This window comes from Oryctolagus cuniculus, chromosome X (assembly GCF_051225735.1).
Source record: "Oryctolagus cuniculus isolate XC-2025 breed Fujian yellow rabbit chromosome X, ASM5122573v1, whole genome shotgun sequence".
NCBI lineage: Eukaryota > Metazoa > Chordata > Mammalia > Lagomorpha > Leporidae > Oryctolagus > Oryctolagus cuniculus.
In genome coordinates, this window is record NC_142888.1 from 29,639,666 (window position 1) to 29,652,087 (window position 12,422).

At 41.6% G+C, this 12,422-nt stretch overlaps 1 protein-coding gene and 1 non-coding gene across 3 annotated transcripts in view; both read right to left on the reverse strand.

Moving 5' to 3' along the window:
• The window catches only part of EFHC2 (EF-hand domain containing 2), a 183,590-nt gene that overhangs the window by 32,931 nt on the left and 138,237 nt on the right, over positions 1 to 12,422 (reverse strand). For both annotated transcript variants that reach the window (XM_089324301.1, XM_008272519.5), the window contains one exon: positions 1,053 to 1,250. In XM_089324301.1, the coding sequence (XP_089180427.1) occupies positions 1,053 to 1,250 (198 nt within the window). The remainder of the gene's footprint in view (positions 1 to 1,052; positions 1,251 to 12,422) is intronic.
• LOC127485007 (U6 spliceosomal RNA) lies at positions 10,585 to 10,692 on the reverse strand. Its single transcript, XR_007912216.2, has one exon. It is a non-coding gene; the product is annotated as a U6 spliceosomal RNA (small nuclear RNA).

Below are 12,422 nucleotides of genomic sequence, written 5' to 3' on the forward strand. Positions count from 1 at the left end.
GTTCCAGTCCTGGCTAATCTGCTTCTGTATTTGCTCCCTACCAGTGCACATCCTGGGAGGCAGTAGATGATGGCTCAAGTAATTGGGTCACTTCCACCCATGTGAGAGACCAGGGTTGAGTTCTAGGCTCCTGGCTTTAGTCTGGCCTTATCCCAGCTTTTGCAAGCATTTGAGGAGTAAACTGGTGGATGGAAGAACTCTGTCTCTGTCACTGTCTTTCCAAAAACAAAAACAAAAAAAGACTAAAGGGAAATACCTTTATAAAAACACAATGAAGTTGCATTATGGATTAGGAAAACAATCACATTCATTTTTAAGATAAATTAAATGACTTTCAAAGATATGTAGGGTATGTTGCTGGCCACTTGGGTATAGGCTTCATGTCTGGGGATGAAGAAAGGGATCACCAAGAAGAGAGATGGCTAGCGGTGGTGTGTAATAACAAGGATAAAAGCTAGAGGGAGAACTACAGTTTTCTAACTCTCCATTATATCAGATCTGTAAGATGAATTCCAAGACATTAAAATGGTTGTATGCAGCAGTTTTAACAATGACTTAATGAAGTTCAACACACACAGGCTCAATGAGTTAGAAACAGATTATCCTGGCTTCATTACTTTCAAGAATGTCAAAGAAATTTTATAGCAAATTTACTTAAAAATCCCCTGTTCTATTATAAAGGTCACATTGATAAATCTCAGATAACACTAAAATAATGTAAGATGACATCTCAGAGTTAAACCTTCTAATACCTTGATTTACTGTATTTCAATCAAAGGCTTCTAGAAACAAGTGAAAAAAATGCAATGGGGTAGCCTATTCTTTTGAGGATACTGGGCCTCCTCTAGCCAATTAACAAAGCTCACCATCATTATGAAACATTGGTAATCAGATACTCTGCAAAATGCTTCAAAGAGACTTTGCTAAATAGTGGAGCACTATGGGACAGGACAATTTTCTTTTTGTCCTTTTTGATAAAATTTAAATTCCTTCATTACTTACGGTCCTAGATACTTAATTGATTCATTAGAATCAGAAAAACAAAAGCTTACTGTTCTCGATCGTCGTACACACAGCGTAAAACGAGTATGTCGAAATTCTCATAGTTGTTTTTCTTAAGTTGCTCATGGGCGTTTGCCATTAAGACACTCACATCTGGACATGGGTCGTCAGGTACACGGTAGTGACGTGAAATGGTTATAATCTCTTGTTCTGAGATTTTTTTGACAGTCATATCCAACAGCAATTCTCTATAAAGAAAATGGAAAACCACAATAAAATATGTAAGAATATTTTACTACTTCTATTTAAAAAGACCCAAATCACATTTTCTAAACATTTACCAACTGTGTAGAGGACAAGTGATTACTGTTCTTTAATTTAATTTCTGTACTTAATTTAGGAGCAGCAGGAAGATACCAATGCTAGAGTGGAAAATCATTAGTATTATAGCTTATAAATAAAGTGGCATTTTGCCTGGAGTTAAACTTCTACCACCTAAAATCTGCAATCAGGAAGTAAAATTTTAAATTCCTTGAATGGTCAATGTATCTGTCATTAAGCACATGCCTTTATTCAATGTCTGTTAATCTTCCTTATACAACATAGTAATAGACTTGTGTTTCTGGTTTCCCAAGGTACAAAATTTATAAATTAATAAATTAGAAAGGTGTTCTGAGGCTGGGGAAAACAATCATGCACATGTCTGTAGGAAAAAGTAAACACTGATGTACACTGGCAGTGGGAGAAAAAAATGAAAATTAAAAGAGCTATGTCAGGGAATAGTGTCTGAGTCCTTACAAAGCAAATGGCACTGAGATTATTTGGCAGAGCTGAAAAACCAAACAACGTTTTAACAGTGAGGTCCCAAAGCCTACCACATTAGCTGTACTGCTTTCAATATATCCTCTATGCAGCATGCACTAGAAAGAATTACACCAAAATGGTTAAAACACAAAATGTTACGGTGGTTACATGAGTAAGCTTCTATTGTTTGGAAAATCTACTTACTGGAAATAATTCAGTTCCCAAGAATCCTGAATAAATAAGGGAACACGAGATTTTATTTGCTCTTTTCCTATAGATTGGTTTTTCACAAAAATGGTTTTTAGGTTTTTTTTTTTTTTAAGATAATTCTGGTCATTATTATTATCGCTTTAAAATTCTAGGTTGTTCTGTTCCAGAATTTCCTTAGAGTTTAGATGTTGATCCACCTAAAGTAACTGCATTTCCCCTATCTCCACTTCTCAGGTTTCCCGGGGGTCTTTTTTAAGGGGGGAGGGGGTTGAGTTTTCTTTTGTATTTTCAATGGAAAGTGAAGGCCAAATTCAATCGAGAGGACCCCACCATTTCAGCAAGTCAGGTCAGACATCAATCAGTAACACTGGCAGGGGACTTAGTGGGTGAAGAACACAGTAAAAAGCACTCTGAGGCCGGCGCCGCGGCTCACTAGGCTAATCCTCTGCCTTGCGGCGCTGGCACACCAGGTTCTAGTCCCTGTCGGGGCGCTGGATTCTGTCCCGGTTGCCCCTCTTCCAGGCCAGCTCTCTGCTGTGGCCCAGGAGTGCAGTGGAGGATGGCCCAAGTACTTGAGCCCTGCACCCCATGGGAGACCAGGAGAAGCACCTGGCTCCTGCCACTGGATCAGCGGGGTGTGCTGGCTGTGGCGGCCTTTGGAGGGTGAACCAACGGCAAAGGAAGACCTTTCTCTCTGTCTCTCTCTCTCACTGTCCACTCTGCCTGTCAAAAAAATAAAATAAAAAATAAAAAAAAGAGAGCATTCTGGCATCTGAACTTTTCAGAGTCCATGATCTACTGGGACTGCCCACACATGCAGACTAGCTCTCAAAGCCACAGGCGGGAGTGCTACCTGAATGAACTGATTAATAGCAATGACAAGCTCTGCCATTTGCCAGGTCAGGTGCAGCCAGGTACTTTCGGCATGAATCATCTCATCTGGCCTAGGAGTTAGGTACTATTATTATTCCCATTTACAGATAACAACATTGACACATAGAAATGTTAAATAATCTGTCCAGTATTGCAAACACCAGAATGCAAACCCATACAGTTTGGCTCCAAAGTCCATGCTCCTGCATCTTATTCTAACTCTCTCTTGTTGGGATGGAAAGTGGAGTGTTCCAGATAGAGTGGGGCTCAATCAGGAAACTGTCGTAAAGGCAGTGGGTTTTGGGCACCAGCACTTTAGCACAGCAAGTTAAGTCACTACTTGAGATGCTGGCTAGTCTTGGCTGCTCCACTTTCTGATTCAGCTCCTAATTAATGAGCTTCAGAAAGCAGTGAAAGACGTGCAAGTACTTGGGCCCCTGTAACCATTAGGGAGACCTGGATGGAGTTCCAAGCTACTGGTTCTGGCCTGGCTCAACTGTGACCACTGTGGTCATCTGGGAATGAACCAGCAGATGGCCGATCTCTTTCTCTCTTCCCCTTCCCTTCTCCCTCCCATATAGGCACTGTTTGAGTCCTGGTGGCTACACTTCCAATCCAGCTCCCTGTTAATGCACCTGGGAAAGCAGTGGAAGATGGCCCAAGAACTTCCACATCTTCCACTGCTTTCCCATGCATATTAGCAGGGAGCGGATTAGAAGTGGAGCTTTTGGGACACGAACCAGTGTCCATATGGGATGCTGGCATTGCAGCCAGCAGCTTAACCCACAAGGCCACAGTGCCTGCCCCTTGAGCTGAATTTTTAAGGCTTTATTCTCCCTTTATTGCCAATGCTATGGTTTGAATATGTTCCCCCAAAAGTTCATGTGTTAGAAATTTAATTCCCAACGTCACTGTTGATCATAGCAGAGGGTAGGGCCTTTGAGAGGTCATTAGGATTACATGAGGTCATGAGAGTGAGGCCCTCATTAGAGCATTAGTGACTAAGAAGAGGAAGACAGATCCAAGATGGTACACACTGTGTCTCACCATGCAATGGCCTCTACCATGTGATGATGCAGCAAGAAAGCCCACATCAACACTGCTGCCACACTCTCGGACTTCCTCGTCTCCAGAATCATGAGCCAAAAAAAACCTCAATTCAAAAATCACCCAGTCTCAGGGGTTTTGTTACAGCAACAGAAAACAGACTAGGACAGCCCATTACCTCTGCTTTGAGGGCTATCACTACCAGCGTAAAAGTCAGAGCGAAGGATTTCAGAAATCATGAGTCACCATCTCTGACAGATGGCTAAGTGACCACAGAGGAGTCACTGTAAGGAAAGCCCCTGGCTCACTTACAGCACTGATCATGGAATAGTCAGTCATAACAATGCACAAAATGGAACACTATGCCGCCATTGCCAGTATGATGGGAAGTGGTATTTACTGGTATGAAAGATGTCCAGGCTATGTTGAAATCTAACACAATCCTAGTAAAACTCAAGACTGGAACAAGCTGTGCCAAAACATCAACGGCATTACCCTGATTGCTGACATTTCTGTCTTTTGTTTTGAATGCACTTTTCTGAATTTTTGTGCTAATCAAATATTACCTTCACTATCAGAAACACACACACACACACACACACAAACACACGAAAGCTTTTTCCATCTGAGAGCAGACCACGTTGTGAAGAGGAACAAGCGGCACATTCCCGAGGACAAGGAAAAAGAACGTGTGCAGCCGTAACCAGAAACTTTCCACGTACGTTTAAGTTATTATAGCACCACCAGATCATAAAAGTTTATTTTCCTTTTCATTGGATAAACTGACATCATCCTGGTCTCACTGCAGTTCAAATTTCTATCTGCTGGGTATCTTTATGCTTGAGTTTTAGACAGCCCAGTATTCCACAGCTTTACCTGGCTTTATGTGTGAGTTTCAAACAAGCTGTTTCACACCTACAACTGCCATCTGTCCTTCAGGGCACCAGGGACCCCCGGGGAATGGGTGTGCTGTGGTTGCTGCACCCACTCGAGGGCAGGTCTCTGCACCGGGAATCTCAACCACAGGGGCTGAGCATCACCTTGCAGACATCAAACAGCTACCACTATTTTGTCCTGCCTTTGCCACATGTGCCTCCTCTAGGACCCAATCATTCTGTCAAAGTTTAATGGGCTTCATCAAAAATTAGGAATATTTTGAAAAGTAGCACAATTTATTTTTTTTAAAAATGTGATAAAATACACATAGCGTAAATTTTACTACTCATGACACTGAATACTCAGAAGGTTGTGCAGCCACTACCTCCATCTAGTTTCAAAACATTTTCATCACCCCAAAGAAACCTCGTATCTATTAAGTAGTTACTTCCCTTTCCTGCCTTGCCCCCAGCCCTCTCTTCTGCCTGACAACCACTAAACTGTTTTTCACTTCCATGAATCTGCCCATTCCAGGTATCTGACATAAATGGAATCATTCTGGATATGGTATATTTGTGACTCAGCAATATATTTTTAAGATTAGCCCATGTTGTATCATGTTATCAGTACTTCATTTGTTTTTGTGACTGAATAATATTCCACCGTATGGACATACCACGTTTTGCTTACCCATTTGTGCACTGACAGACATTCAGGTCGTTTCCACCTTTTGACTACTGTGAATAGTGCCACTATGAACAGTCAAGTACAAGCTATTGTTTGAGCACTTGTTTTCAATTCTTTTGAGTATATATGAAGGGTCTTCAAAAACTTCACAGAAAAATTAGCATTATGAAAAACTACTATCTATGATATGAACATTTTTTTGCACCAAAATTAACTTTCTCTTTTAAAGATTTTATTTATTTATTTGAGAGGTAGAGTTACAGACAATGAGAGGGAGAGACAGACACAAAGGTTCACTCCCCAAATGGCAACAACAGCCTGCAGCTGTGCCGATCCGAAGCCAGGAGCCAGGTACTTCTTCCTGGTCTCCCACGTGGGGGCAGGGGCCCAAGGACTTGAGCCATCTTCCTGCTTCCCCAGGCCATAGCAGAGAGCTGGACTGGAAGAGGAGCAGCTGGGACTAGAACCGGCGCCCATACGGGATGCTAGCACTGCAGGCAGAGGATTAACCTACTGTGCCACAGTGCCAGCCCCCAAAGTTAACTTTCAATTCCATTGCTGCACGAATTTTTGGAAGTCCCCTCATCTATGTACAAGTGGAAGGGCTGAGGCATACGGCAATTCTACATTTGCACTACTGAGGAACCACTAAACTGTTTTCTGCATACTCTATGTTTGCTCCACAGCAGCCACAAGAACAAACGTCCAGCCACCATCAAGCACAGCGCTTCCTCAGCCAAATCCTCACCTAAAACTTCCGAGTGGGCCTGACGTAAGATCTCATACCAAAATCTGATCTCAGTACTCTGACTCAATCAATTTAAGGGAAATAAAAACTTCAGATGTGGCTATAAGTGTATTGATTTTGTGTTTGATGATTACCATCACTAACCTTAAAGACTCAAATGGCAAGTTAAACTTTGTATTCACCCAACCTCGCATTACATTCCTAGCACTAATATTTTATTCAGTAAAATACTGTATTATCACAGTATTAGCTCATTTAAAAAAAAGATTTATTTATTTGAAAGGCAGAGTTACAGAGAGGCAGAGGCAGAGAGAGATCGATCCTCCACCTGCTGGTTCACTCCCTAGATGGCTGCATTGGCTGGAGCTGAGCCAACCCAAAGCCAGGAGCCAGAAGCCTCCTCCGGGTCCCCATGCAAGTGCAGGGGCCCAAGCACTTGGGCCATCTTCCACTGCTTTCCTAGGCCGTAACAGAGAGCTGGATCGGAAGTAGAGCAGCCAGGCATTGAACTGGCCCTCATATGGCATGCCAGCACCTCAGGCAGCGGCTTCATGCACTATGCCACATAGACGGATCCTGTATTACCTAATCTTAAAAGGGATGCTGTCATGATTTTTCATTGCTTTTGTAACTAAAGTCATAAAATTGAAAAAAAGAAAAAAAAAAGATGCCAAACTGCTCTATGGTATTGGGTTAACTATGCAGAATTCTGAAACATGAAATGCTAAAGAGCTTTGCAGACACACCTCCATTAAAGTCATCCAATCAAGTAATGGCGAATCAAAACTTCCCTTTTAAAGCTGAATCTCAGAGTACTTTCCTATGTATCAAGTCTTGAAAGTCTAAACAACGTCTTTCAAATGAACCACCAAATTTAGTTTCGGCATAAACAAGGGTTCAAGGGCCTAAAACTTAGGCCTTAAGGCACACAAGAAAATCGAGTTGAGCTTAAATTAAACCTAGCAGCAATTTTGATGACAATTACATGGCACCTTTTCTCATTCCTTCAATTTGATATTCATCAAGTAAAACGTACTTTCCTTCCTCTAATTAGAAGGCATGCACACCTGCTCACATCCTACAGTCCCTCAGGCTTTCTCTTACAATTGTGGGCCTATGTTGCCCATAGAGAAACCCCTGCCTACTGTCCCTTACATCCCAGCATGCCACATTGCTGGACTAGCATGTTGCTAGATAGTGGAAAGAGATGGCTGGCAAAAGACATTATCAGAGGAAGAAAAGACAGGAAGATACACTGAAGTGGGGCCAATACAAATTCTGACCAAACAGATGTTGCTACAGGCTTAAGCAGAGTTCAAAGCCAGTTCAATCTCACTGGAGACCAAGGCCATCACATGTGGCTACTTGGGCTGTACACTTGCCACTTTAGAGAGTGCATTTATAGGCTTATGGTATAAGTAGTTGCTTCTGGAATTGTGCAACATAGTGGTCTTGCCAGAGATGTCAAGAACTCCAGAAAAGAGGGGAAAAGATGGGTCACTGCAGACCACAAGAAAGCCATCTACTCCAGCCAAGGTCGCAAGCTTGTCAACTGGGAGGCAGTGTGTTTTAGTGGGCAAAGTGTGAGCTTCTGAATTACACAGTCCTGGACTAAAATTCCAGTCCCACTAATTCACTAGTAAATGGGAACTGTGGTAAATTACTTAACTTCTCTGGGCCTCAGCTCCTTATCTGTGAAACCGGACAAGACCACTTGCGTCATAGCATTTTATTTTGCTGCAGGAGCCAGGATGATCCTGTTACACCATTAGTCAGACTATGTCATTTCTCTGTTCAAAATCCTCTGAGGGCTTGCCATCTCTCAAAATAGACCTCAAATGCCTTGTGATGGCTGACAAGGCCCAACAAGGCCTTTCTTCTGCTATGTCTCGGAACTCGTCCCCTATGATTCTCCGCATCTTTCCCTCTGTCCTCACCTACTGTACTCCTTGCTTTCCTCAAACAAGTCTGGCATGTTCCCAATTTCAGGGTCCCCACTCTTGCTAATCCCCTAGCTGGGATGGTCAGCTGTGGGAGCCAGCTACTCTGTGAAGCCTTCCATGACCATTAATTTTTGTTTTTTTGTTTTTTAAAGATTTTATTTATTTATTTCAGAGGCAGAATTATAGACAGAGAGAGGGAGAGACAGAGAGGTCTTCTATCCACTGGTTCACTCCCCAAATGGCCACAATGGCTGGAGCTGGGCCAATCTGAAGGCGGGAGCCAGGAGCTTCTTCGGGGTCTCCCACACAGGTGCAGAGGCCCAAGGACTTGGGCCATCCTCCACTGCTTATAGCAGAGAGCTGGATCGGAAGAGGAGCAGACGGGACTAGAACCAGTACCCATGTGCGATGCTGGTGCCACAGGTGGAGGCTTAGCCCACTATGCCACAACAACGGCCCCTGACCATTCTTTTATAAAGTGAGACTCTTCCCTCTCCCAACTCTGGCTTTCCTCACTCCTATTCCTCAGTGTCATTCATCACATTCCAACTAGTATATTATTTATTTATTTTGTATTTTTTGTCTTTCTTGCCCTTCCACCCACACTAGCATGAAAGTTCCACAGAGGGCAGGATTATTTGCCTGTATTCTTCACTGATGAACCTGCAACACCTTAAATGGTCCTTAGCACAACATTAAGCGCCCTCTACAGTAAATGGTTCACTAAATAAATGAAAAGTGAGGATTCAGTTAGCATGATATGAAAAGCATTTAGCATAGTGCTGGGAATTCTCAATGCTCAGTAAGTGACAGCAATTTTTCTTACAGTCATCATTTCACAAAGGAGATAATTGCAAGTTGTAATAGGATGGAAGAGTGACTTCTCTTAAGCAAGTTTACCTTGGAGAACTGTGAAATGTTTTTGATAACTCTGAAATCTTTGAATTCATCTGCAGAATGTGAAAGGAAAACTGTATGCTTGTTCCAAATAGTCATATTCAGAAAGACACTGGAAATGATAAAGTAATAAGCTCCAGGTGTGCCTCCCTTCATCTACTAGGTAGATCTGAAAAGCTCTACAACTACTTAATTTTTTAGAAATCAAATTAGATGCCCTTTTTCAATTTTACATATAAAGATATGTTACCTTCATTTTGGTCATATTTAATTGCTAGTGGCATCAAACATCCAAGCATTAAATTCTCTCATTTCTGTCAAGTTCATAATGACAAGCACACTGACCCCTGAAATAGACCCTTCTGAAACTAAAGAATCTTTCGACAATATAAATAATTACTAGCAAATTCATCTGCTTTGCAAATTCAATTTTTAATATATTCTCCTAAAGAGAAGTGCATCTGCACTGAAAATCATTGACCCGGTTTTCTTACTCCAAACAAATGTAAGCAGCTTCTTGTTTTCCTTTTATTATTGCTCTAATCTTCATTTCACATCAAATACTATGGCTTTTCCTGTTTTGACATGTAGTGGAATGTACATGGTAATTTTAAGTTATTTAGTCTGAAATTCAGTATGTCTTGGTGTACTCCACTTTGGGACTTTTTAATTATAGCCAAACAAAATGAGATATTCTTACCCAGTTAAGGGCAATTGTTAAGGGACAGTGCTATGGTGCAGTAGGCTAAGCCTCCACCTGTGGCACCAGCATCCCATATGGGCACCAGTTCATGTCCTGGCTGCTCCTCTTCCAATCCAGATCTCTGCTATGGCCTGGGAAAGCAGCAGATGGCCCAAGTGCCTAGGTCCCTGCGCCTGCATGGGAGACCCAGAAGAAGCTCCTGGCTTCAGATCAGCCCAGTTCCAGCCACTGTGGCCAACTGGGGAGTGAACCAATGGATAGAAGACCTCTCTCTCCGTCTCTTCCTCTCTGTGCCTACAACTCTACCTCTCAAATAAATAATTAAAATCTTAAAAAAGAGCAATTGTTGTACACTATATTAACAGTCTATCTGTCATAGAAGCTTAACGTTAGAAATCCTTTAAAAAGTTCATCTTTAATTCTTCCATGATTTGGTACATTATGCCTTTAAATAAAATAAAGCAACAGTGATTTAAAAAATTTGTTTTATTTATTTGAAAGGCAGAGTTACAGAGAAAACGGGAAAGACAGAGGTCTTCCATCAGCTGATTTATTATCCAAATGGCCACATGGCTGGGGGTGGACCAGGCCAAAGCCACGAGCTTGGAACTCCATCTAGGTCTCCCTTGTGGGTGCAGGGTCCAAGACTTGGGCCATTTTCTGCTGCTTTCCCAGGTATATTAGCAGAGAGCTGGATTGGAAGTGGAGCAGCTGGGTCTCGAACCAGCACCCATATAGGATGCCAGTGTCACAGGTGGCAGCTTAACCTGTTGCATCACAATGCCAGCCCTGTGATTTGTGTTTTTAAAATCACATCATTTGCGTGTCATCCTTGCGCAGGGGCCATGCTAATCTTCTCTGTATCATTCCAATTTTAGTATATGTGCTGCCGAAGTGAGTGGGTGAGGGGAGGGCCACGGGAGGGAGGGAGGGAGGTCGGGGGGGGGAGGAAGCCACAACAATACAAAAGATGCATTTTATATTCTACTTAAAACTATTGGTTGAACTCTGTAATTAATACACAATTACTCTTAGGTGTTTAATTAATGCTATAACTAGTACTCAAATAGTATTTTACACTTTGTGTTTCTGTGTGGGAGCAAAATGTGGAAATCTTTACTTAACATACGCTAAATTGATCTTCTGTATATAAAGATAATTGAAAATTAATCATGATGTGAAGGGGAAGGGGAGAGGGAGTGGGAGAGAGGAGCGTTGTGGGTGGGAGGGAAGATACGGGGGGGGGGGGGGGAGGCTATTGTGGTCCATAAGCTGTACTTTGGAAATTTATGCTCATTAAATAAAAAAAAATTTTTAAAAATCACATCAACATTTTTTGCAATAGCAAATAGAAGTCTGGATGACGGTGGTTAACTTGCAATGTAGGCAGAAAAGGGTGAATAGTCATTTAATTTACAAGCAAAATTCTTCATTTTCTAGAACCTTCCTTTTCATTAACACCTACTCTCTATCAGGGATCTTCTGCCTCCAAACAATCCCCCCAAGGCCCACTTGTTTCCTGTTTCACTTTTTGTTTTCAATGGATTCTGAGTGAGCTGCCAGATGTTTCAGAGGCCTACAAGGCCATGCTGAGTTCTCTGACAACCAAGGGGCCTTATGTGGAAGACGACACCATGTAAATCCACAGGTACTTACTGATCACACAACAGCCGAATACAGGATAGAGGGCAGCAGTCTGTGCCCTCCAGGTGCTTACAATCAATTTAGTAATTTGAGATGTGCTCATATCAAATAATTGTGAATACTATAAACAGATGCTTCATTTTGTTTGAGCCTATACTTTAAAATATAAATTATAATTATTTTAAAATATAATTATTGGCTTCACTCCATTGTAAAATAACTATATAGAGAATTGGGATGCTATATAAAAGAAAAAAGAAAAATCATGCACACTCTCACCACCCAAATATAACCAAGTAAACATCCAAGTACACTTCTTCACAGTGCCCTTCCTGTAAATGGGTTCTTGGGGTATTTTTTTCCTTAATAATTGTGAACATATTTCACAGTCTGCTTTTTTCACTTACTTCAACATTTCCATATTGCCACATATGCTGAAACCAAATGCGAAACCATTCTTGTGTTATTGACTATTTCATGGATTTTTCAAATTTTTATATGAATAATGCATAATGAATATTTACATACATAAACTTGTCTATATTTATGATGACTCCCTTCAGTAGTGTACCAGAGGTACAATTAGTGAAGTAAAAGAAAAGACAGCTTTTTTTTTTTATTTTTAAAGATTTATTTACCTGAAAGGCAGGGTGACAGAGGGAAAGAGCAAAGGAACCAAATCACTTGGGCCATTATTTGCTGCCTCCTAGGCACGTTAGCAGGAAGCTGGATCCAAAGCACTTGAACCAGGCACTCCAATATGGGATGTGGTTATCTAAAGTGGTGGCTTAGGCTGCTACACCACAAGTGTCCCAGAAAAAGGCTTTTTAAAGGATTTTGATATGTGGTGCTAAGCTGCTTTTACCCTCCCACCAGCAACAAGAGAGAGTCTACAAAATCGGATATTATTCTTTTGTAAAGCTTCCTGGGGCAGGTGTGTAGCTTAGCAGTTAAAATGCCCATGGTCCCTTGTCAAATTACCTGGGTT